This window comes from Emydura macquarii, unplaced genomic scaffold, assembly GCF_026122565.2.
Source record: "Emydura macquarii macquarii isolate MOO-44397 ecotype Brisbane River unplaced genomic scaffold, CSIRO-AGI_Emac_v2 contig_2205, whole genome shotgun sequence".
Taxonomy (NCBI): Eukaryota; Metazoa; Chordata; order Testudines; family Chelidae; genus Emydura; species Emydura macquarii.
Window position 1 is genome coordinate 26,426,907 of NW_027132342.1, and position 27,135 is coordinate 26,454,041.

At 41.8% G+C, this 27,135-nt stretch overlaps 1 protein-coding gene across 1 annotated transcript in view; it reads left to right on the top strand.

Moving 5' to 3' along the window:
- The window catches only part of NDUFA12 (NADH:ubiquinone oxidoreductase subunit A12), a 50,672-nt gene extending 24,055 nt beyond the window's left edge, over positions 1-26,617 (top strand). Inside the window, exons 2-4 of the mRNA XM_067559805.1 lie at positions 211-293; positions 2,660-2,747; positions 26,342-26,617. Coding sequence (XP_067415906.1) covers positions 211-293; positions 2,660-2,747; positions 26,342-26,522 — 352 coding nt within the window. The 3' untranslated portion in view covers positions 26,523-26,617. The remainder of the gene's footprint in view (positions 1-210; positions 294-2,659; positions 2,748-26,341) is intronic.
- Positions 26,618-27,135: the final 518 nt, after the last annotated feature.

Sequence of the window (27,135 nt, forward strand, 5' to 3'; positions counted from 1 at the left end):
AACCACTGGGCTACAGGCTACATCTGCAAACCGTCAGTTTGTATTGCTAATGTGCTTTGGAATCCTTCAATTTTAAAGGTACTTCACTGTATAAGTGCATGTTCTAAATTTAGGTTTTACCTAATTTTAAACCTATTTTTACTTTTCTAATAAAACACAATGTCATTTGAAATTCCTTCCAATTGAAATGACTGTCTTGGGAATTCACAGGGTCAACGATTTGAAGACCGGTGCGTTAGTAGGTGTTGACAAATATGGAAACAAATACTATGAAGATAAAAGATATTTTTTTGGTAAGTATTCTAAACTGAATATCCTAGTAATGTCATTAGTTTATCTAGATTCTGCTAGTGAAATGGAAATGAAATACATTCTGTAGTTTCCTTAGGCATGATTTGTATATATTTTAGAGATCACCCCCCCACCCCCCAGGCAGTTGCCAATAAGCAGGTAATTGGTTTGTAGAGCTGCAGCCAGGGAAGAAAGTTGGGGCGTTTCTTCCAAATAATGTTTGTAATAAGCAGTATGCCATGGTCAGTATCTGAATCACATTAACACTGAAGTCAGTGCAACTGGATTGGTTCCTGCAAAATGTTGTTAACAGAAAGTTGTTAATATCTGAATTGCTGTTAAGCAGAAACTACTGTACCTTGTGTGAGTGACTGGAAAAAGAGCAAGGCCTTCAGAGGAGTGCAACAGATTCTCCTTGGGCTGTGTGCAAGAGACCGGAGAAAGGAACAATCTTTTCCTCTAGCTGGTTCCTTCTGCTTCCCAGTTCTACATCTAGAGCTGCTAACCAGCCAAAACTATCTCATTTTTGAGGTCACTAATGGGAGAACAGTAGAACCTCAAAGTTACAAACCGAGGGGTCAACCAAACACCCTGTGAAACCAGAAGTCAGCAATCAGGCAGCAGTGGAGAGGAGGAGAGGGGGGGAAGAAAGCAAATCCTGTGCCTGTATTGCAAGGCCGGCATGCATAGCAGAAACAGTCCGGGATCCACAGGGATCCGTGTGCTGCTCCTGTAAGCCAAGGGCGCTCTTTCACCCCCCTCCCATCACCCCACTGGGAGGAGGAAGTGTTTTCATCCCCTCAGGCTCCAGAGCCCAGCAGAGAGAGCTCCCTGCTGGTGCAAGAAACTCAAGGTTGCAGCCAAAGCCTGGCCTGGAGCTGGAGTGGGAGTCAGATGTGCTCTGGAGGAGTTTTAAAAGGCCACAGCCTGTGCACCAATGGAGCCCAAGCTTTGCATGTGGCTGCAGTCCTGGATCCTGCCAGCACCTCTGGGAGTGCAAGGGGCAGGGGAGGGAGGGGCGCTGGCAGCTGGCTGGCACCAGCCCCCACGTGCTGTCTCTGGAGCGTGGCAAGCAGTACACTGAGCAGGGTGAGCCCTGGGTAGAGGCAGCTGAGGGCTGGGGCTTCTAGTGCCAAGGATGGGGGCAGGCCCCCCCAGTTCAGCCCAAAGGCAAGGAACAGGAATAAGGGAGCTGCTTGCAAACCAGGCAATGCTGCCAGCTGCCCCCTTTGCAGAGATCTTTGCCAGCCTCAGCTGGAAGACACTGACTGCAGGGTACTGTGCCATAGTATTTTGTTCAGAGCTACCAACATTTCAGAGTTAGGAACAACCTCCATTCCCGAGGTGCTCGTATCTTTGAGGTTCTACTTTATCTCTTTTACAAGGAAGAATATAATGAAGTAAATGCATCTCTTCTTAATGATAGAACAGTCTGAGTAATCTAATTTACTTTGCTCCTGATATCATTAAAAAGTTTTTTACTGGAAAATATTCATCAGTTGTTCAAGTTAATGACCATCTTGCCGTGTAGATTTGTAGATGGTTACTGAAAATTTTGAAATAAAATTTCAATTTTTTTAAGTCCTGTTAGAAACACACAGTAGCTAGAATCTTTCTTGTGGTAGGTTTTAGTAGCAATTTCTTTCATTTGTGTTGCTGTGTCTTTGACTTCGGTAGGTAAACAAGTCTTCCCTATGTTTTATCATTGTTTTATAGGTTGTTACTTGTGTATGTGTTCTAGCCAGACTGTCACTGTATAAGGTAATAGGAGACAATTACAGATATCTTGTTCATCTGTGAAATAGCTGTGTATTTTGGTGTATGTATTCTGGCTTATGTTATTATTGAATTTTTTAATTAAAATAGGATCATTTTAAAAATACAATTAGTTTACTAATGAAATTGATTATCAAGGAGCCAAAGTCCTGGACATGATTAGTCTAAAACATAAAACTTTTCTCATCAGAGGTATGTCAGAGTATTGTAAATTTGCAGAACTCCATAAATAAGCTTATATTGCCAACTGCTCATACAGCAGCTAATGTCATTCACTTTTGAGAGCTTCAGATTCATCCATTTAAAAATAAATTTGAAATAAATACAGTATCAGTGGAAATAACCCTGAAGTGCAGAAAATCCAGAAAAATAAAAGGCTAATATAGTTGTTTAAAAATATACATCTATATTAGTCCCAGAATGAGTGTCCATAATGGTAAATAATCTGTATATTAGCAAAAAGTAAAGTACTGCCTGTGATGAATTAGGGTTGTCTGTACAACACACTATTATACTTTTAACTATAATTATTTTTCACTCTTTATTTTGGGAATAATTAATTTTAGCTAATACAATGTTTGTCAAATTTAAGGTCGACATAGATGGGTTCAATATACTACTGAAATGAATGGCAAAAATACGTTCTGGGAAGTGGATGGAAGCATGGTGCCACCAGAATGGTAAATCAACTAGTCTAATAATAATAATTTTGTGTGTGTTGTACGATTGCATGTTGCAGATTCTTTTACACAAATTCTTAGTTACAAAGCAGATGGAGGTAAACCTGACTTCAAGGCAGCATAGTTTTCCTGAACTTTGCCTTCCTGTGTAGGGTGAAAGTCCTTCTGGCCAGAAAATTTTTATTTTTAGTTAGAAAACTTCTTAGTTGGGGGTTTGAGAGCACAAAGGGAGTGGCACCAGCGAGTTTGCAGGGGAATGTTTCTTTAGAAAAAGCTCTCCCTTGATGGACCAAGCCATGTACCCAGTTTTCTCACCCCTGCAGAACTAGGGATCCCCAAACATACAAGGTTGCAGCACCGTTGGAGCCAGGAGTATCAAAGAGCACATGTGGTTACAACAGAAATAACTAGTGATAACTGGAAATGAGATAGGAATGTTGATACTACTACTGCGTGTACTGAGACTCAGCTTAAGGCCCCAGTCCTCAAGCTGGTCCATAAAGGAAGACCCCTGTTTCCACACAGAATTCCACTGAATTAGATACAGAGGGCTGCCCACGTGGGAGAGCTTAGAGGATCAGGGCCCAGCTTGTTAAATGCCTTCTGGGACATGTAGGAGCTTCTGGGCAGGAAAGGCTCTCTTTTACTCTGTAGAGCACTTAACACAATATTCACCCAATTCCTGGCCTCTAGACAAACAACTTAAGCTTTAAACATAATCTCCCCACTCTCCAGGCTTCCATCTTCTTTCATCCCCTATTCAGACAGAAGATGAGAATTTATGTATTCATGGGAAGTTCAAACTGATTTTTAAAAAGTTGTGCTGGAGTCCTTTTAAAAAAAAAAAAAAGTACCATCATTCAGGGCAATGGGAAGCCCCACAGGGAAGCTGGGGCAGTTGAGAGCAAGACCAGGGCAATGGGGGATCTGGGTGAGGACCAAGGGAGCAGGGAGCACTGACTCCCCTCAGAGCCTATCCCATTCCCACTTACCCCTACCTGTGCCTAGCTCCTACTCCCTGCAGTGAACTCTGCTGTCCAGGCAACCCCGCTGCCCAGCTACATCTCTGCCCCCTGGTCCTGGCTGCAGCATCCTTGGTGCCCTCCACTCTGACTCAGCACTGAGCGCCCCTTCCTAGGCCCAGGCCCAGCACCATCACCTGGCAGCTCAGAGAAATGCCGTGCAGCTGAAAAAGGAAAGAAGCTGCCTGGCCCAGAAGTGGCAGAAGTACCAGAATGCCGTTCTAGCTCCCCCCAAAAATGCCAGAACACTGTTCCAGAGTCTTCTGGCATGATTTGAGTCCTGTGCATATGACTACCTCCAGATGAATAGCTGCATTGTAAATGTTGTGGCTTTGGGAAAGTTGGATGAAAAAACTAATTTCCTGTGTGCATAATGTAAATTTTCTGTTAGGTATTATTTAGGTTATTATTTTGTGTATCTATCAAGTAATACAGCTTTAAATGTTATTGCAGTTGCACACCTAAACTCCATGATGTCACTACTACAGTTTTACTTCTATCTTAAAATAAAATTTCAGAAAAGTTAAATGCAAGAACTTACACTGTGCCATTAAAAGTTTGCAAATTTGATCATGCAAAGTTGGGAAAAGTAAAAGTTAAGGTTCAAACAGTAACATTATTTCAGTCTGTATGTGAAGTATTTTAAAATACTTCAAATAAGAATATTTAAATTATAAACTTTATTTATATGTGTTTTGAGTTAGTTTCTGTTGGAACCTTAACACAAGTCTGGAAATAAAATTTGCAGCATAATATTGTACTAATCTAGGGTTTTGCTTTTAATACAAAACAATTAAATCAACATTACAGGACAGATCATTCAGTCCATAATCTGAGACATTTCTGATCAGCTACATCACAAATAGAAGATAATGTTCTGGGATTTGCAAACATGAGGGCATTATTCTGCAAATAGAAGTCTTCTATTTCAAATCTTGTGGTTGGTTTTGAAAAATTAGCCTAAAGGAGTTTTGCTGTAGTGCATAAATCAGTTCTTGGCCATTCTTGGTAATCTGTTTAGTAAATTCTTTGCTGCCAGCAAAAGTTTTGATATTTCTCACTTTTGTATTTACTGGTGTGTACTTTACGCTGTTGGGTATGCTGATCCTTTGGTTATGAAGGCAGCTTTGATGAAGACTCTTTCCCATCTCCCCCTAGAGCAGTGTTTCTTAACCTTTTAAGTAGCAAGTACCCCCTAACTTCTGAAAATTTTAATAAGTACCCCAACACTCAATTTTCCACAGGATTTTATGTTTACAGACTAATGTGAGCTATATGCTGGAAGAAGGGCTGAGTATATAAGACCATGATATGACAGATGTCAGCTCTAGTGTGGGTAGGGCTACCACCTTTACACCAGGGGTGCGCAACTCAAGTATGTACTTGGGCTAGAGGTGATGTTGGCCAAAGCTAAGAGGCTTTGAGCGGCATGCTAATGCTGAGGAACATAAAGCACCGTGCCAAATTTTTTGCCATAGATTTGAGAGGAGTAACGGGGGAGAGACAGACAGGGAAGTAGGGCGAGAGAGAGAGAGATAGGAAAAAAGGGTAACTGGTAAAATCTGGGGCTGTCATAGATGTTAATTTCACTGCTCAGCTAGAGCAGTGAAATTGACAAGTTTTCTGGGCACTGGGCTTTGAGCCAGGGAGGGAGGCTGCCACCTGGGAGCTGTGACTGGGCTGGAAACGGGGGCTGCCGCCCGTCTCCCCCAGAAGCTGGGGGTTGCTGCCCACCTCCCCTTCACTGTGTATTTCCCGGATACCCCCTGCGTGTGTCTCACATACCCCCGGGAGCATGCATACCACAGGTTGAGAAACTATGCCCTAGAGGAAAAAGAAAAAGGATTCTAACTCCCTGTCCTTGCTGGGTGAGGCACTGTACCACCAGTCATCAATTCACTGCCTCTTACTGAATGCAGTGATTCCCTTCCCTTCTCTCTCACTTAGGCTGTGATGCTGCATTGTGCTCACATTGCAGGATTAGGGCTGTAGTTCTCTATTCTTCTACTGGGAAATAATATTCTTCTGAAAATTGTGTTTGAACCAAATCTCTGTGTTTCTTGGGAATCCCTATAATCCTCAGGTCTGAACCAGCACTGGACTGAGCAGCTTGGCAGAGCCCAACATAATACTGCTATGTTTGAGCATGGCATTTGCAAAGGCATTCATCTTTACTCTCACCAAATAGACCTTATCATGAGCACCTGTGCAAGGAAGGGGAAATTGGTGCTAACTTTGTTCGCTGTGAGCCAAGTCGTTTCCCTGTCCGACTCCCTGTCACAGTGATATAAGTGAAACTTGCAAGGAAAACAGTGCTGAGAAAAATCATTGCTGAGTTTTCTGGGACTGCTCTGTGCTATACTTAATCTATCTCATTTACAGAAGAACAAATTAGATGTCTGCTTCATATGCAGAGATTTATGAGAACTAAATGGTTTTGAATAAAATAAAGGTAGTCTGGACTATAGGTTTTCCCCTCTCTAGCAATCTCCCTTGTATAATGGTACCACCAGTTAGACTGAATAATCTGTTTCCTCTCAAATACTCAGCTTCCTAACCTATTCATAGTGTTGTCTGCCTGAGAAGAGTCATCCTTGTGGTTACATGACCTTCAGGGTTTTTTTCTTATCACTTCAGTACTGTTATTCAGTACAGAAATAAGTAACACACATTGTTCTCTACATACTACAGAGTAAAAAGAACCAGTGTTTGTATTCTAGTCTAAAATAAGCCGTCGTCTGGATAGAGATTGGTGAAGACACCAAGGTTGCCCTCAACTAATATTGCTTATGATGACCAGAACTGGACATGTTATCTTTTATGGACTCCTGTTAGACAAACCTGAAAATAAATGTATTCTGGTTGTTGTTTCCAATGGGCATAAAAGTATAAATGTTTTAGCTGCCTCCCATGATATCTACTCTGAAACTTCCCATTACAGGTCTATAGCTGTATAGAACTTGTATTGCTTCAGCAGCTTTGAAGTTTTATGCTTGCATTATGTCAGTCCTAAAATAAGAACCTTTTGTTTCTGGGGGCTAGATTGCACAATGGCTTAGATGACGGGTCATGAGAAAATGAGTTTGATGATCTTGCCCCAGTCCCCAGTTGTGCACGTCACAAAAAACACTGCATAATTAATTAGGCATGATTGTCAGTTTTTGTTGAAAGAGACGCCTAGAAATGGGTAACTAGAGAATTGCAGACAAGAACTGAAGTGTAGTCACAAAGCTGTGTAGGGAATTTTGCTGATACCAATCTGATTTGAAGTCTGTGCCATTTGTTGCTCACTTTCTCAAGCACTAACTTCGCTAATAATTTTATTTATTTATTTATTTTGGTAAAATTGTAATTACATCCAAAATTGGGATTCTGATGCTAATATAAATTATCTCCTTGGGATTAGTCAAATAGTCTGACTATAGAGCTCATAGCAGGCACATCTGATTATCACAGATGTATCAGCAAATCAAGATATAACAAGCAAATTAAAACAAGCTAAATAAATACATTCCAGAACGGTCCAATTAAGAAAAATAGGCTTGCTTTTATAGGCACATAAATCTGACTCATTTCTAAATGTGATTTTAAATTATTTAGTTTAGATGTGTTAGATTATTGTTTTTCTTATTTAAATATTACACCTCCCCTGTGCATCCCTGAATGTCAGTTGATATATCTCACTTATTTTAAAAACTGCATATCTAAATATCAGTTGATGTTTGATTTCTTCACTGAGTTATGGAATTGCTTTCTGCAAATCACCAGAAGCCCTTAAAGCTTGCTGGTTTTTAGCTGCTAAAGCACAGTACTTCCATTGTAATAGGACATCACTGGCATCTTGCCTTTTCTAATATGCTCTCTCTCATTGCAGCAAAACTTCCTGAATTTAGTAGTGTTGTATCAATTTCAGTGCATTGTTGGCATAATATACTTACAGTGTAGTCAGATTTTGAACATTTAAAGGGATTTGAATATGGGGACAGATATGGTGAACCAAGATGGGTGTCTTTCTGAATTGTAATTTGTTATTGCTAGTGCAAGGGCTATGAACACACCAAACAGAATATAAAGAGATGATTGTGATCTTGGTCGCTTTGTTCCCCAATTGAGAGGTAATCTTCTCTCAACTAGGGGAAATGAAGGTTACCTCTCAACTAGGGGAAATGGTAATCTCTGCCAGATGCTTGAGAAAACAAATACCACTTCAGGCATAGGGAAATAGGAAGGTGATGGGGATTCGTGGTGTTCGGACAGAATAAATATTGTTTGAATTTTCTGACTTTTTCTCTTGGTGTGGGTTTTTAGAGTTGAGACTGAGGTGAATTATGGATTCTTATGGACTTTAAAGTGGAGTGTTTTATTATAGTGATTGTTTTATGCACATTTCATTGAAGAGTATATAGGTGAAAGTTACCTATGTAGTTAATGTTTGTTGTTTCTAACCCTATACAGTCATGCTGCATTTTCCCATGCAATCATATTCTAATAGGATTAGACTCTTTTGCGGTCTTTAAGATCATAATCTGATTTTGTTTGCTCCAATTTATCAGAGTTTTGCTGTTCTTAAAAGGAATGGTATGCTAATCTGAAATTAGAATGGGTCCTTGCCAATGCAGGGTTTTCCCTATAATGTATGTAATAGAACTCCCTCCCTGATTTACTAGAGTTTATCAGTTTATCTATTTCAAGATTAATCTTATTTTGGAACCTACTGGATTTTTGTTTACTGTTTCCTTAGACCAAGTTACTTAGTTTATCCTAGTCCTTTGGTAGAAAAGTCGTATTTTCTTAGGATACAGATACTAGTTCCACATCTCCGAGTTGCACTCTTTCATTTAGGTATTATTTATAGGTTGTATAAACCAATGATGGACAAGCTAGCCTTCCTGTTATTGCAGAATTGTTTTCTTTTATCACGTATTCTAGTTCATTGTACAATCCAATAAAAACATTTTAAGCAGTGATGTTATTACTGTTTCTCTTGGGGAAACTGTTTCCACAACCTAATAGATTCCTGTCAGGAAACTTATATGTGGCATATTTTTCTCTTGTACTTGTTCTGATGAGAGACCCTGTGTACTCTATGGCTTGAACTTCAATTCTGCAACAAGTTTCCTATATTTTGTGGTACTTCAGTAACTCATAATTCCTCCCCATTTTAGGTAAATTTTTAAAAACTGAAGTTTCATAATTAAATATGAGAATGAATAGAAGCTGTAAAATTCCTTTACTTTGCTGTTCACTTCAGTTTTACTCAGTCCCTAAATTTTCAGTATTTCCATATAAAAGTCTGTTGCAATAAGCAGCACTGGGGTTTTTGCAGCTGTACAGGAAACAACAGAGCCTTTTGGTACCTAGAAATGTGTGGGAGGTTGTTTAGGATTGTGTAATAAATATTCTGTCCCTTTATCTAAGGTACTTATGTTGTCCCCACTACTGTATTATCTTGAGTATCTCACAATTTTTAATGTATTTATATTCACATCACCCTGGTGAGATAGGGAAGTGTAATTATTCCCATTTTACAGGTGAGGAACCTGAGACACAGAGAAACTGTGACCTCAGGCAGGTCATATAGGAAGTCTGTGGTGAAGCTGGGAATTGAACCTAGGTCTCCCTCATTCCATGCTAGTACTCTACCCCTGAACCTTCCTCCCTTCTCCATTATCTTCAGGTTTCTGCTAAAATTTTCAGTAATGTAATATTAACATTTATTTTCTGATTATCAGTATTGTGCTTCAGTTAACAGCCCCATTGGAATGAGTTTACTCTTCTCGGGGCTATTATTAAAGACCATGCAGGCTCAGGCAGACATCGCTGCACAGTTTAGACTGGGATTACTTCTCAGAAAATATTTTTTGCAGCTATAAAATCTAGAGAAATCTTTTTTTAAAATGAAATCTTAGGATGGGTTTACACTAGAAACTTCTTCTTCGAGTGCTTGCTTATGTCCATTCCACTATAGGTGTCTGCAAGCCTCCGTGCACGGTTACCCGGAACTTTTTTCCCCTTAGCAGATCCTGTAGGGCCGGCTCCAGCACCCCCTGAAGCCCTGCGCACATGCCGCGGTATATGAGGCACTGCCAGCCCTACGCCCCCTCAGTTCCTTCTTTCCGCCCGTGATGATTGCTGGAACTAGCCTTGCTCTCAGCAAGTGCTATTCCCCTTGTTTGGACTTGTTTGGTATTCTAAGTTAGCTTTAGTTAGTTAAGTACTTGTTAAGAGTAGTTAGAGATAAGGTATGTCCCTGCGGCTGGGCCATGCCCCAGTCGCCAGGATTCAAGGCCTTCCCGCTCAGCAACCCCCACGACCACTGCCTTAAGAGCTTGGGGGAAATTCACAGGAAAGAGAAGTGCAAGATCTGCAGGGCTTTTAAACTGAGGACTCAAAAGGACCGAGGGATCCTGTTGAAAGCCCTGTTGATGGAGGCAGCGCTCCACCCAGCGTCCATGCCAGCCCGCTTCACCTCAGTACCGAGCCTGACCTCGATACAGAGCGCACCGCCGGCACCACCCTCAACTTGGCATCGCGCAACATCACCAGCACCGAAGAGGAAGAAGCAGCGTGTGGTGCGCGGACACTCCCCTGCACCGTTGGTATGGGCAGGGTCGAGTACGGAGATGCACCGGACCCGGCCTGTGAAGTCTTCTCTGGTGCCTGCATCTCCGGTCAGGGAGCCTCCCCCAACTCCTGGGAGTGGGAGAGTGCCCCTGCTGATGCCGTCAACAACAGAGGCATTTCAGGCGGCAAGAACCTTGTTGGCCTTGCCTACGCCACCTCCGCCCCCATTCCGCCGAGGGAGAAGGGGACGGTGTCACAGGAGAAACTTGCGTTGGGTCCCCTTGAATGGGGAGGAAGATCTCTCGTCAGACGGTCTCCGAGGGTAGAGCAGAGCCGCTCCCCCAGTAGTCGCTCCACATCGGCATCGTCGAGCCAACCTGCTCCGACACAGGACGTGGAGTCCCCCTCTCAGCGCCGACGTAAGTCCCCGGCACCGGAGGCAGCGCATGACAGGAGGAGCATGACCCTCACTTGCTCCACGTGTAGCAGCCTTGGACTGTTCATAAATGAACAGAAGTCCACCCTAACCCCAGTGCAACTCATAGAATTCATTGGGGCCACCCTGGACGCTTCCCAGGCCAGAGCCTTCTTGCCTCAGCCATGTTTTGAAGCGATGGTCTCTATCATCTCCCAGCTGTACCGATGCCCCACGACAACAGCCAGGTACTGCCTACACCTGTTAGGCCACATGGTGGTCTGCACGTACGTAGTGAGACTAGCTCACCTGAGGCTCAGACCGCTTCAGGCATGGTTGGCTTTGGTATGTGCGCCGAGCAGACATCCACTGGATCGGGTGGTCACAGTTCCCCCACCCGTCTTAGCCTCCCTTAACTGGTGGCGGACTCCCAGGCCACTGATGAAGGGCATTCCGTTCAGGGAACTGTTCCTGTCGGTCGCCCTAATTTCCAATGCATCGGGCATAGGATGGGGAGCCTACATCAGCACCAAATTAGGCACTCGGGGGCTCTGATCGGGGGAGGAGAGGCTCCTGCACATCAATGTGAAGGAGCTGAGGGCCATTCACCTAGCGTGTAAGGTGTTCCTCCAATTCCTGACAGGCAGAGTGGTGCAGGTGCTGACGGACAACACCGCAACCATGTTTTACATAAACAGGCAGGGGGAAGTGCGCTCCTCGGCCCTCTGCGAGGAAGCGATCTGTCTGTGGGACTTTACCCTGAGGCACAATTTCCACTTGACTGCCTCTCACCTCCCGGGACTGAGGAACGACAAGGCGAATCACCTCAGCAGGTCGTTTCTACCCCGCCATGACTGGTCATTGCGCCCAGAGGTGGTGGCTATGATCTTCCAGAAGTGGGGCATTCCCCAACTGGACCTATTTGCATCGACCAGGAACACGAAGTGTCCAAAGTTCTGCTCACTCTGGGGTCGCGAGGCTGGGTCAATTTTCAACGGACTGGACGAGGACCCTCATGTATGCGTTTCCGCCCATTCCGCTCCTTCCCAAGGTCCTGCTGAAAATAAAGAGGGACAGGGCGAACATTATACAGACAGCAGTGGTTCAGCATGCTGCTGGACCTTTCTATCGCCCCACTCCTGGACCTCCCAAGGTGGCACGCCCTTCTATTCCAGGACCACAGTCGCCTGTTGCACCCGGACCTGTACTCCCTGCACCTCTCGGCCTGGAGGCTCTGTGCCTGATGGAAGGAGAGCCAGCCTGCTCGGTGCAGGTCCAGCAAGTCATGCTTGGCAGCAGGAAACCTTCCACACAGGTCGTGTATCGGGCTAAGTGGAGGCGGTTTACCTGTTGGGCGGAGTCCCGGGGTATTCCACCCAGCCTGTCACCTATAAAGGCGATCCTGGAGTACCTGCTCCAGTTAAAGCTCCAGGGTCTGGCGCTGGCCTCATTGAAGGTTCACCTGGTGGCCAGTTCGGCCTTCCATCAGCCACTAGAGGAGAGAGAGCTGTTCTCACATCCCATGTCAGTCAGGTTCCTCAAGGGGGTGGAGAGGCTTTATCCGCAGGTCCATGTCCCGGTGCCTCCCTGGGATCTCAGCCTGGTCCTCTTGAGACTCCTGGGGCCCCCCTTCGAACCCATGGCTTCATGCTCTCTGCTCCTGCTTTCATGGAAGGTAGCCTTCCTGGTGGCCATTACCTCAGCCACGAGGGTCTCCGAGATTAGGGCCTTGACCTCGGAGTCCCTTTATACGGTATTCTATAAGGACAAGGTTCAGCTGAGGCCGCATCCGGCCTTCCTTCCCAAGGTGGTTTCCAGATATCATTGTAACCAAGATATTTTTCTCCCCGTGTTTTTTCCCAAACCTCACGGTTTGGAGGAGGAGAGGAGATGGCATTCGCTGGACATGAGACGAGCCCTGGCCTTCTACATTGAGCATACAAAACCGTTCCAGAAATCGACACAATTCTTCATTGCAGTGGCCGACCGGATTAAAGGCTCACCTGTCTCCACCCAGCGCATCTCCTCGTGGATTACATCATACATCAAGTTCTGCTATGAGCAGGTGAAGGTGCTGCTTCCGGGAACCGTCACAGCGCACTCAACCAGAGCTCAAGCCTCATCTACAGCCTTCCTGGAGAGAGTGCCCCTGCAGGACATCTGCAAAGCTGCTACCTGGTCATCGGTGCATACCTCCACGTCCCACTATGCCATCATCCAGCAGACAAGAGAGGACGTGGGATTCAGCAGAGCGGTGCTGAGGGCAGCTCATCGGTAACTCTTACCCACTTCCAAGGTGCTTGTTAGTCACCTATAGTGGAATGGACATGAGCTATCACTCGGAGACAAAAACAAGGTTACTTACCAGTAACTGATGTTCTTCAAGATGTGTTGCTCATGTCCATTCCACAACCTGTCCCCGCTGCCGGAGTTGGCAGATAGAAGGGACTGAGGGGGCATAGGGCCAGCAGCACCTCATATACTGCGGCATGTGTGTGGGGCTCCAGGGGACACCAGAGCCGGCTCTACAGGATCTGCTAAGGGGGAAGAAGTTCTGGGTAACCGAGCACGGAGGTGTGCACACACCTATAGTGGAATGGACATGAGCAACACATCTCGAAGAACATCAGTTACTGGGAAGTAACCTTGTTTTTTGCTGGTATAGCAGTGTCAGTTAGGAGTGCGGGGTTTGGGGGTTTTTTGCACCATTTCTATACTGGCAAAAGGGGGTTGTATAGCTGTGGCTATATCGGCATAAAAACACTTATGCCAGTATATCTTATTTCACTTGAAGAAACTGGTTTAAACTATTCCAGCAAAAGCACTTTTTTCCCTCGGCATAAGATGCATCCGTGCTAGGAGGGTTTGACAGCATTTCTAGTATACAATAGGTTTTAGATTCTGAAGTATAGTACAATGGCTAGTTCTATTACTGAAGACCTGGAATACATTGGATAGTGCTGTTGAGATGTAGGGATAGTTCATTTGTATGGTAAGCAAAATAAATACCATTTCTTTCAAATTTATCACCAATTTCAAGATCTGAAAAATTGAGTTGATTTGATTTCTTAAATGACACAGGATTTTGCCCCTTTTTGTCATTCATGTGTTTTGACAGGATGGGATAGGGGAAGGAAGAGAATTACCAGGAAAACTGTTTTTGGAAGGCAGCTGTTCAGGAATGTATCATTTTAAGTAGCCATTTAATCATTTAATTCTTTTGTATCAAATTTTCCTAGCATTCCTGACAGTGGCTGTACTAAAATCATAGAACCCTGAGCAGATCAACAAGAAGTTTACTTATTTGGGATTCTGTGTAGTACTTGACTAAAGGAGATTTCAGATTGTAACTTATTCCAGATCATTAGCTACCAGAATATTTGAAATCGTGTTTTTATTTCAGCCTGGGCAAGTCGTTAACCTTCCCATCTATAAATTGAGATAATACTGTGTGTAACTCAGAGATGAGGCTTTATCAGGGTCTGAAAGTACTCTGAGATCCATGAATTGAAAATGGTATGTGTGATTATTACTATTTTTATAGTAATATACAGTATAAGGGGCACTTCTGTTTCCTTTTTAGAAGAGAACTTTGGAGGGATTACATAGAATCATAGAAATGTAGGTGTGGAAGGGACCTCAAAAGGCACCTAATACAGCCCCCTGCCCTGAGGCAGAGCCAAGAATACCTAGACCATCCCTAAGAGGTGTTTGTCTAAAGTAGCTTAAATCTCTAGTGGCAGATACTATCACCACCACCACCTCCCTTGGAAGCCTATTTCAGTGCTTAATTATCCCTATAGTTAGAAAATTTTCCTAATATCTAACCTAAATCTCCTTTGCTGCAGATTAAGCTGATTACTCCTTATCCTATCTCCAGTGGACATGAAGAATGATTGATTACCATCCTCTTTATAACATCCCTTAACAGATTTGAAGATTATCAGGTCCCCACTCCGTCATCTTTTCTCAAGACTAAACATGTCCAGTTTTTTAACCTTTCCTTATATGAGTGTTTGTTTTCTAAATCTTTAATCATGTTTGTTGCTCTTCTCTGGACTCTCTTCAGTCTGTCCATATCTTCTTAAAGTATGGTGCCCATATCTGGACACAGTACGCCAACTGAGGCCTCACCAATGCCAAATAGAATGGAACAATTACCTCCCATGTTTTACCTACGACACTCCTGATGATAACCCCACGATGATATTTACCTTTTTTGCAAGTGCAGCACGTTATTGACTCATTTAGTTTGTGAATCAGGCCCTCATTCCTCCCTGGACTGGTTTCACTGGGCGGACTACATCTTCTTTAATGCACCAAACCATATGACTCGCATAATGCACTACAATGCTTGGTTAGAACGTAAACTATGGTGCATCATGGGGTATGTAGTCTAGTCATTGAACCCAGCCCATAGGAGAAAGTAGGGTCATGAGGCACACACTGCAACTCCCATGATGCACAGCAACACTGCAGGTAGCTGCAGTTTAATGTTGAATTGATTCTAAACTAAATATTTTGGTTCAGTTTAACAAAATTAAATATTTAAATTCAGATTAAACCTACCTGAAACAAAATGTTCTCAATTCAGTTTTCACAATGGAGAATCAAAAAACTTCAAAATAAAAATTTTCTTTTTGTGGAAACTGCATGTTCCATTGAAAAATCATTTTGATTTAAGGTTCCTAATCAGCTCTAAGGGCAGTTGTTTAAATATTCAGCACAATATTGGTATCCATTTACCTTATTGCTGTAGTGAATGTTTCTGTGTCTTCATTATAGAATTGTTCTCTAGAGTCTTGCATATTGCAAATATTTGTTTTCCTTTCATGTAAGAAGCTCTTTTGTCGCTCCCTATTTTCCCCTTCCCTACTTAACACATGGTTAAAATATGGAATGAACCCGAGTATTCTGAAGGGTTATGGTTGTCACATCCTTTATGCTGCTCCACACTTGTGTACAACCACAAATACTTATATACCAATAAATTAACTAAAAACAAAACTTTCCTCTTCATTTTGTCAAAAAATAGACTCATTGATCTTACCACCTTGACACTTGTGTAGCTCAAAAGCCTTAAGTAAATGTATTTTGCATTTATGCCTTGTTTATGGGACTGCTTTTGGAAGTCTTGAAGGAAGCAAATTTTTCTAAGATTAACTGGAGCCTTCTCCAAAAACCTGGTTGCTATAAAGAGTTTCCTGATTTAATTTTGCAGTTGTGGTTGTTTTTGGCTAATTTGTATCCCAGTGATAAGTCGTGGTTGATTTATGAGTATGGTCTAGTTAAACTATCCTTTTCCTGTTCACAGCATACAACAGATCTTGAAATGCTTTTTTCCCAAAAGCCTCCAGGATTGTTTCCTTTTTCCCATTAAACACATTTTACTGGCAGCATCCACTTTGGGTCTAATATGCCTGACTAATTCTTTCATCTCATGATATGCCACTTAATTTCCATGCAGCATAGATCTAGCATACTTGGTAAATGTTCATTAGCTTTGGTCGTGAATGGTGACTTCCTTGACTGAAGTAGTTCAGATTGATTTCAGCTAAATACCAGATGCACCCTTTTTGGGGGCTTGTTTGGCAATTATATAGTACATGTAGGTTGGCTGACTACTAAGGTGACCAAATAGCAAGTGTGAAAAATTGGGACAGTAGGGGGGTAGGTTTAATAGGCACCAATATAAGACAAAGCCCCCAATATTGGGACTGTCCCTATAAAATCTGGACATCTGGTCACACTGCTGACCGCTCCACTAAATATAGGGGTGGATTAATAAGTCTTGGCTTTCTTCTAAGCAGGTTTGATGGCTTGGTGTCTCCCTCTTCCTCACTCTTCCCTCACCACCACCACCCCCACTTTTTTTGTAGTTGAAGGCCCTAACCAAGCCAACCACTTAAGTATGTGCATAGCTTTAAGCACATGAGTTTGATTTCAGTTGAACTACTCAAAAAATTAAAAACATGCTTAAGTGTTTGGCTGCTCTATGGCCTAAATTCTTTTATGATCACGTTCTTTCTGAATTCTAGTATCTGATTCTATACAAATAGTCCTGATTTAGGATGATATTCATTATGGACCTGTCCAATATCCATTGACATTATGGACCTATTGTTTTCATGAGTTAGAGTGGCTTTTGTAAACAGGTAGTTTCTAGTCTGGACTGCCTCTCAAGCTTAATACTGTATTGAGAACCATGTTTGTTTTCTTGCATATTCCAAATCTGACACCAGTTCTCTCTTTCCAGTTTGGCCATTGAGATATATATTTATACCATATGGTTGGGTTTTTATTCTGATAGCTTTAGAAGTATTTAAGCAGGTGAGTGCAGACACCTAAATTGTTTGAAAAGCTAAAATTTGGCAAAAAAAATATAATTACTAACAAAAAATGAAAGTATTGAGCGTTATAGAAGGTAATTGTTACTATAGTTCTTTAATATTTGAAGGGCTTTAAATACTGAGTTTATAGCTCGCCCAGTGGACTAGTAACAGTCCTTACATGCAAGATATCAGAATATGAGTTCCATATTTGGCCTTGTTCCCTAGAGTGGGAGTGTTGCTGTTGAAAGTGAACTGGAGGGAGAGATAATGTGTGGCCTTTGAAGAAGGAAATTCTAGCCTTTCTTCTCAGTTACTAAATTTGCAGGAATTCTGCGTTTTCCCACTTTCACTCCCCTTACTCCTTCCCTTTCCCCGAATTAATTCTTCATAATTTACACATAGTTTGAACTTATCTGTACTCTTGCTCAATTCCTCAAATTTCTGATGAAAGAACTGGTACTTCAGAAACATGAAGAATTGCTGCTTTGCTGTAAAACTGCTGCTGCTGGTATCTTCCAGAAAATAATGATAAAGCCAGGGACAGGTGAGAGATGTCAAAATAAAGAATGAAAGAAAACATTTCCCAGAATAGGAACTGCCAGTTTCATCCATTCACTAACTCCACTATAAACTACATGTTTTGTGACTGAATCTGACCTTACTGCAGTCTTATTAGCTGCCATGGTTACCACCCTGTTACTGTACAATAGTATAGTAGCTTGCAGCAGCACAACAGAAGTGAAAGGGAAATGAGGGAAAAAAAGAGGTAAATGCAGATAGGATTAATTGATGATGGCTTCTAACAGAAATAAGTGTAGTGTCAGTTTCCTTTCTCTCTCTGTTCTCTCCCATAAGTGCAAAAACATGAAAGAGTAATTAGGGATGATCTCTTTTCTACCCCCTTACACAGGGGCCAGAAGTTATAGTCCTGACTAGCCTGCCATTAAAATAATTAAGTTTTATTAATGCATTGTAAATATGAGTGGCACATTGGCTTTAATAAATACTAGCTGCTCTTTTATCTTATTGTAGAATTGTATTAAATGCCCTACCATTGTTAGTTTTATTTAATTTCTTGAGAAAAATGGCATGGTCTTCTGAACCCATGCAGCTGGTATCTCAGCCTTGCAGTTGCAGGTACTGTATTAACTACAGTGTTCATGTAGTCTTAATTCCTGTTTGACCACTTGTATGGTGCATACTTGGCTCCAGTCTCTTGTGGCTTCAGTTTGAACTGTCCTTAATTTTAAGTCTTTGTGTTCTTTTAAATTTACAATCTACCTGATCTTGGGGAAACTTGACTGTTTTTTAGCACTTCAAATATATCTGTTTCTCTTTCATCCTTAATTCATCTCAGCAGAGGTCCAGAGGTTTGACTAGCCCCAGGCTGCTCTGCAGTATGCTGTTTTTCTTCTTTTATGTTTAAATCCAGGGAACTGCCTCAGCTTTTTCAAGCTTCTGATTGCACTCCTGTATATCTCCCCATGCCTCTATAATTTATCAATCTCTGATGCAGGTTAAAAGTCATCAGTTATTTCTGGGTCCTTTATATTGTTTCATATAGAAAACCCATCAGAAAAGAGTTTGCACAGAAATCTGGCTACATCTGAGATACGAAGTCTTTTAATTCATTTTATCCATTGTAGTTCATAAAGAGCCTTCCTTGAGCTACTGGGAATGAAGTATGCAAGACTTTTGTATTTCAAAAGACTATTTGAGGAGATTGCTGAGGAGAGAACTTCTTCCCAAAATAAACACCGTGGGTTTTTTCCACAGATTAGCCTAAGGGATACCATTAAAGTAAAGGCCTTGCTTGAGATGACAAAGTTAAGTCATCCAAAAACAAAATGGTGTGTGAGGAATTACATGTATAGGTTTCATGGTTGGGCTTTGAAAGGAAAACTGCAGTGATTGGTTATAATACCTTTACACACCTAAATAAAAATGTCCTGAACAAGATAATGAGCTTTCAGAAGAGCTTGTAGAAATACCTGTTTGTTCTTCAGTTCCTCTATAATTGAACAGTGCTGTCATATCTCATTGAGAACTAATGATTTTCTTTATACTTCCAAGCATTATTATGTGAGTTTTTAAATTATTGAATTTAAGTGTTGACTTTGAACTTTAAACATTTCATGTTGAGCTTCCGGTGTTTCAGAATATCCAAGCAGCCAAGATAGCAGTGATTTAATTATTTTTAAATATATTTAATATATTTTTAAATATTTTATTGATTTATTCTTTGATTGAAGGAAAGCTGCAGTACAATGAAGCTCAAGAATAGGGCAAAATCCACAGGTTTTCTAGCTTTCTGTGTACCGCGTTAATTAAGAGATTATTCCATGAGTTAGTCTTAGTATATCAGACTATTAAAAAAAGTGCGTGTCTCACACCACTACAGATGCAGATGTTAGACATCATGCAATTCTTAAGTGACACTGTCAGCTTGAAATCTAGTCACTTTAAAATGAGCTCAAATAAGTTTCTTGCATTCCACCTGTCCTCCAAGTCTCTCTACCGATATTTGTGGTTTTACAACCACATTCCAATAATTTTTTTAACCTTTGGCTGTGCAAAACTCCCACGAAGTTGTGCAAAAACAGGAAAGTGACTGTTAGATGCACAAAGTAAATAAACTGAAAAATAATCTTTTAATTATAATATTCTTGGGGTTATTACTCATCACAATAGTAGGTTAAAAGTAGTGTGACTTCTTGTACGATTACCATTGTAAGCAGAACTGAAAAGTTTAGTTTGTTGAAAAGTGAAAATATAAAAATTCGGAAAGGTATTGAAGATCTATCAGATGAAAACTTGATAGCTTCTTTGCTGGGACATATATTCATGAACTGCCATACCTGAGCACAGGTATTTTGCTTGTGACTCCAGAAAAAGTGGAGTCCTTTTTTTCCTTCCCCTCTTTATCTGACTACGATAGAATACTGAAATGACAATGTGGTGCTTTATTCAACGTCAGCTAATTAACTGTGTTCACAACTTCATATAAATGAAATATGCCAATAAGAACAAAAATCATGAAATGAAGTTCAGCACCTCAGTTGTTTATTCTACTGTCTTTAAAACTGCAACTAAGTTGGTTAACTTCAAAAAATAAATAAATAAATCTAGTTTCTGATAAAGTACCCTTTAAACGGTGTATTCTGTTCTGCTTCCCTGTTGATGTTTCTGAAGGTCTTTTCCTGTAGGCAGAAACAAATTGACTATACAGACAACCAGCAAAACAGACTTTGCTTAAAGCTGTGAGGCAAACCTGCAGCCAGGCCAGGGCTGCTCAATAGGTGCCATGACTCATCCCTCAAGCTGAGCCTGTTGTGACTCCAGCACGCAGGTGTGCTGCAGCAGCCTATGCCTAGGCATGGCCTGGGTCAGATGACCCCTGGGCACGGGTGTTTCTCTGACCCCACCCGAGCTGCAAGTTAGTCTATGCAACAGCACTTCTTAGCTGGAAACCCACTTGCTTCCTCAGTGTTAGACTCCCTAGGCTTCCAGCCTGCCCTTGGATCCAGTTCCTGCCCTAGCCTTGCCCAAAACGTGTTCAGTCTTGACCATGCCCTACTCAGACCATGCTCCAGCCCTTTTACTGACCTGCTGCAGCCCTGCACCCCGCCCCTGACCACACAGACCCTCAGACTGACTTTCACCCTGCTTTGACCTTTGGCATGCATTTGAATTCTGACTACAATCCTCATTTGACTTGTCTGCGGACTCTGATCTCGGTTCTGACCTATGGCCTGTCCTTGACCTCTGTTTTAGTGCAGCCCTCAGCCCAGTCCCGACTCTACGGCTGGCTTCGACCCATGTACGTGTTATTGACTATGACTCTAACTATCTGCCTTGGACCCAGAACTAATACCCATATCAAATTCACAAAAAGATTTTTCTCTGATTGTTAGAATAATGTTAGGTGTCAGTTAATTTTAAAGCATACAGAACTTTAAGACAGAAGTGTAACTTTCAAATGGATGGTTCCCTTACGAGGCCATTGCCTACATTTAAAATAGGCTACTCGCCATTGTTTAATATCTTGTTAAAAATAAAATTCGTCTCCCCTCCAGTTTTATATTCCATTAACAATGGCATTTAGAAATAAGGGCACTGTACTTTTACTAGAAACTTTAAAGAATTTTCCAATCAAATTCCAGCTGGCATTTATTCCTGTAGCAATTTTTATCTCAATTTGGACTCTTTAGCTAAATGACATTTTAGATAAGTCTAACCAATTTTCTAAAAAATCATTTTTATATCTTTATATATATTAAAAATACAGCCAGTGTTTTTAAAATAAAGTCCTACGAGCAATTTGACTGAAAAGAAACAGTCTCTTTCTTGGCTGAGAGGCATGCCCCAAAGCTGAAAAGCCCTGCAGGGGAAGATGAACTCAATTATATAAATATTACTTTTTCCGTTCCCTCCTAGTTTGATCCTTTTTATGGTGCTGCCTGAAGGGAAATGGCTCAGGTTCGATTGCTAAGTATTAGCAGTGTGGCACAGATCTACAGCTTTTTGAACTGGAACAGAAGACATTTTATATTTAGGTCAAGAGACAGATGATTGGCAAAAGTCTCATTAATTCCACCCCAGAAAGCTTGCCAGAATGACTGATAATTTTGTCATAATTGTATATATCATATTTAGTATTAAAAAGTATGAAAATAGATGTTCAGGTTTAAAGGTTGTTTAGGGGACTGGAAGAGTGACAATGAAAAAAACTTTTTGTTTATACACTGCTGTTTTATTTGCTTACTGTGGAAAAATTTTCACTTACTCATATTAATATTACTTGCACAGAGGAGGCTTGACATCATCTAGTTTTATAGGCCAGGAATAAACGCTAATGACTTCATAGTCACCCAACAATGATTCTTCTTTGAATGATAATCCATATACATATTCCACAGCTAGTGATCATGTGTCCAGTGTGCACACAACTGAGAACTTTCTAGTTAGCAGTGCCTGTGCTCTTCACTTCCTCATGCATTCAGTAATGGTATAAAGGGCAGAGCCACCACCCCTACCTTCAGTACCTTCTTGCCACCACGGTGTATGTCGGAGCACCTATGTTTAAAGCAACTCACCTTTTTTAGTTGGCAGTGTGTGTTAGTCTTTGTGGGACTGTCGAGACTCCTGTTCATCAGCAGAACTGGAACTACAAGTCCTGAGGCTTTGAGCATTGCCCCTCTTCTGAATCCGTTATGCCTCTCAACAACAGCCACACAAGGTGTCTCTTCTGCCTCTCTCAGGGATGCATTCTGAACCAGTACAAGATCTGCAGATCCTTTTCAAAGTGGACCCAGAGTTCAAGGGAGTCCAACTTGAGGGCCTTCCTGCTGGAGCTGTCCATGTGTCTGGATTCATCTCCAGATAGTCGAGGGATCAGAGGTCCTCAAGGTTCTCACCTGAGGTATCTTTGAATTGGTCTAAGACACCAGTCCACTTGCGCCTCCACTCCTCTCCCCCCCCCCCCCAAAAAAAAAAAAAAAAGTCTGCCTCGATACTGAGAAACCACCAGGATCAGATAGACACTGAGCAGAAGTCATCAGGAAAAAAGAGGAACAAAATACTTTCCCCAGGCTTGGACATTAATCATGAGATTGTCCGGTATCAAAGGTGCCTCAAAGCTGAGAAGCAACTCCCTGAGCACAGGAGCTAGCATGACCTGAGATGACCCAGACATGCTGCAGCTCTTGCCTACTACTGTATCAGCTACGCCTGCATCAGTTGTACCAGCTCACCTCACAAGGCACTGACAATAGCACAATCAGGATCACAGCCTCTACCTGCTTCCGTGGCCCCAAGTCATTGTCTCCCCCCTGCATACACAGGGAAACGTTCTGGTCCCTTCCAGGGTCCTAGCACTATTTCCAATGACACCATCCAGATTCTTGGCTCTGTTTTCACCTTCAGGAAGATCTTGGTACCATCAGCGCCAGTGAGGGCTTCCTCATTCCCAGACCAGTGCCACCGGTCATCCTCTAACTCTGAGGATAGCTCATATTTATCCCCACCCATATCCAACGCTGTGGCAGGATCTCTTTATCACACACAGATGGGAAAGGAACCCAACATCTAGAAGGTTCTGGTTCCACTACTGACTCTCACCTTACCATGACTGCTGCTAACAGTCTCCATAGTTTCTGATGCCATATGACTTCAACCCATGGAGTATGTCAGTTCTTAGGCACCTCTGGACTCTGCCTCTCCCAGAATATGTCAGGCTCAGGTCTGCATCTCCTCACCTGAGACACACCATCACCTGCCCAGGATGAAAGGCTGCAGGAGCAGCAGGAGTTTAGCGGTGTCACAGCCGATTTCAGCCACCACCACCTCATCTTCACCAGATGAAGCACAGGACAAGGCATTTGTCACCCCAGAAGATCATAATGCCTTCCAGGACCTTATGCGACAAGTAGCAGCAATTTTAGAGATCCCTATGGAAAAGGTGTGAGAAGCACCTCACATGCTTCTTGATATACTGCATTCATTAGTACTGGGCTGCGCAGCAATGCTCATTTACAAGGGACTGCTGGAACCAATGAAGGTCTTGGGGCAAACCGGGCATCAATAGCTCCAACTTTGAAATGTGTCAACAACCAGTACCAGGTACTAGCTATGGACTATAAGTGATTCTTCTCACACCAGGTAGTAGTATCACTAGTGATAACAGCGGCAAATGAGAGAATGTGCCAGGGCCATCAGAAATTAACACCAAAGCATAAAGAGCAGAAGCACATGGACCTCCTTGGTAGGAAATCATAGTCCACCTCAAGCCTCCAAATGAGGATATCCAGCTATCAGGCCGTCCTAGCAAAATGTGACCATGTCAGTTGGTGTGTAATGGGGCCCCTTGTGGATAGGCTTCCACAGGAATTCAGGAATGAATTCCAGGCTTTGAGGTCAGAGGAGCAACTGTTAACAGCCTCAGATGCCATGGGGACAGCCTCTTGGGCAATGGCAACTGCAATTGATGATACAGTGTTTATTGTGGCTGTCCTATGCAGTTCTGAGGGAGGTACAGATCACAACCAAGGACCTGCCATTGAACGTTGCTCTTTGTTTCATAAGAGGACGGATGAGGCATGAGGTTGCTTAAAGACTCTAGGGCCATACTCAGATCCTTGGAGGGTCTACACTCCAGCCATTGAGAGAAGGCAATTCAGGCCTCAACAATTTTACAGGCAGGCACACTTCTACCACTACAGAACACCTGAGAATGTCAGAGGCAAAAGGCTTTGAGGAAAAACCCCTCAGAAGGGGCCACCACATTCCACTGTCGTTCTCCTTTGTGTCAAGGCAGCAGAATTTACTCCATGCCCGAGGACAGCATATCACACTCTACCCATTCCTGACTATCCCCTCTTTTTGGCAACCATCCATTTCCACCGCGTTTGGTCCAGCATCACTTCAGACTGTTTGGGATTGGACACTGTAGAGATGGGCTACACAATTCAGTTCCTCTCCTGTCCCTTTTCAGGGACCCATCTCAGGAGAGTGCTTTATGCTACTCTTGGAGTGATGGAAGAGGCATCTTAGATCATTGGGATAAAGGATTTTACTCAAGATATTTCCTCGTTCTCAAGAAAAAGGGAGGGCTGCAAGCTATCCTGAAACTGAAGGGCCTGAACACCTACCTCAGGAGTTCAAATTCAAGATGATGTCACTGGTATCCATCACCCCATCCCTAGGTCAGAAGGATTGGTATGCTGCCCTCAATTTCCAGGCTGTGCATTTCCACATCTTGATATACCTGGCCCACAAGCATTTCCTGTGATTTGCAATAGGAGACAATCACTACCAGTACTGGGTTTTGCCATTTGGGCTCTTAGCAGCGCCTAGAATATTTATGAAATTCCTGGCAGCAGTGACAGCCTGTCTCAGAAGGACAGGTGTCCAGTTTTTTCCCTACCTCGATGACAGGCTACTCAGAGATCACTTGGAGCCCCTGGTGCAGATCTTTATGCTCTTGCTGCGTGCAAGAGGGAGCAACAGTCTCATGTGCTACCCCACAGGCACTGCTAACTAGAAAGTTCTCTGATGCATGTGCACTGGACAACGTGATCACCAGCTGTGGAATATGTATATGGACTACACATCTCAAAGAACATCTGCTACTGTACAGTAAGTAGTCTTTTTATGTTAATCACATTATGCAGTCAGCAAGCATTTATGTGAAGTGTTTGTGTTTACATTAAATCATTATCCTGTTACCACAAAACTACTTTACTGTACTTGCAAAATAAAGAAGGCTTTGTAAATGGTATTGTAAACAGTTATGCAAGTAGAGTAGTTTGTCCACAGCCATTTGCTATTATTTGAGCCCTGTAAAATCTTTAAATAATATAATGCTTCTGGCTTTTTATTTGTTCTGCCTGGCTAGAGGCAAGGGCACCATTGTGTTAGGTATTGTACAAATATATAACAAAAAGATGGCTTTTACCTAAAAGAGCTTATAATCTAAATTTTAAAATGAGACGACAAATGAGGGAAGCACATGAGAACATTGAAACAGTTACGGATAGTGGAGGAAACAGTTGACAGTGCACCACATCTCCCTAATCAAGGATTTTGTAGGCATCACGACATAGGTGGCTTTTAAGGAGAGATTTAAAAGACGATAAACAGATAATGTAATTCTGTTTTTAAATGCTATTACATCCAAACATTATTTTTAGTTTCTATTTATATTAAAACTAACAAGGATGTCCAAAACTTGATTGATAAATGAAGTACAGAATGTACTTTAAAATGCTGGTCAGAAAATAACTATATGGCCTCACAAAAGATACTTATCTTAATTCTAAAACCTCAGTTATCACTGGTATTTAAATTTAATGGAATCAGTTATGTCTAATCCAGATGTAATCTGAAGTCTGTCCTGCATTTTGACTGGTGAAGACTGGAAGGTAAACTACCAGGGGAAAAAAAAAAAGGAATAAAAATATATTCTGAATGACCATTTACTGTAGCATGGTGTAATATTTCAAAGTGGATTCAATTTCTCAGTTGTTCTGTAACGGAACTCTTATCTATCTAAATGACTATTTGATTAGAGTCTTTAGGTGAATACTGTAAAATATGCCATTTTTGATGTATCAGAATAGATTAAAAACTTAAGGCTTGAGTTCCAAAAACAAGAGACAGATATTAAAAAGCTTCAGTGAAAAACCCTTTCCATTAAGGAGGATTTATTATTGGAAATCATCCAACAACTTTTTAATAACCAGTATGTTTTTTTCTCTTAAGGCATCGTTGGCTTCACTGCATGACTGAAGACCCTCCAACTACTCATCCATCAGTTCCTCGTAAATTCATCTGGGAGAACCATAAATTCAATCTGAGTGCCACTCCTGGGCAATACGTTCCTTACTCTACTACACGTAAAAAGATACAGGAGTGGATCCCACCCACAACAGCTAGCAAATAATTTAAAACCTGACTTGCCTAAAACTAGGTTCTCAGTGTAAACTGTACATTCATTGTTTGTTTGGTCTAAAATAAAAGCCTCTGACAGAAGTAAAAGTTTGTTTTTATTGGGTTTGAAGAACATTTTTACAAAAAAAAACAGAAAGTATTAAAAAGAAAACGTGGATAAGAAGCCACATAAAGAATACATTGTTACCTTTATTCAGATATCATTTTTATCAAATATCTCCCTGTGCTGTTTTCCTCTCTGTGGTTTTTTAAGTAAAAGTAAAGTTTTCTTGCATTTATTACATCTAACTGTTACTGTGACAATCATTTCTCATCTTTATCATATTCAGATAGGTTTGAAATATAGTAATGTTCCTGTGAGGCTGAACATGCAAAAAATGTAATGGGGGCAGGGTAAGTAATAATGGACCATTCTCAACCTTATACCGAAGGACTCATTTCAAGGCAGCCGTCTTTTAAAAAAAAAAAAAAAATTATAAGTGAGTATAGAGTGACAATCAAGGATCTTAGCTTTTTCTTTACAAATACTTTTGGTATTTTGTGTGTGTATGTACACACACATATTATGCTATATAGCATTTAATATAACAATATTTTATACTGTT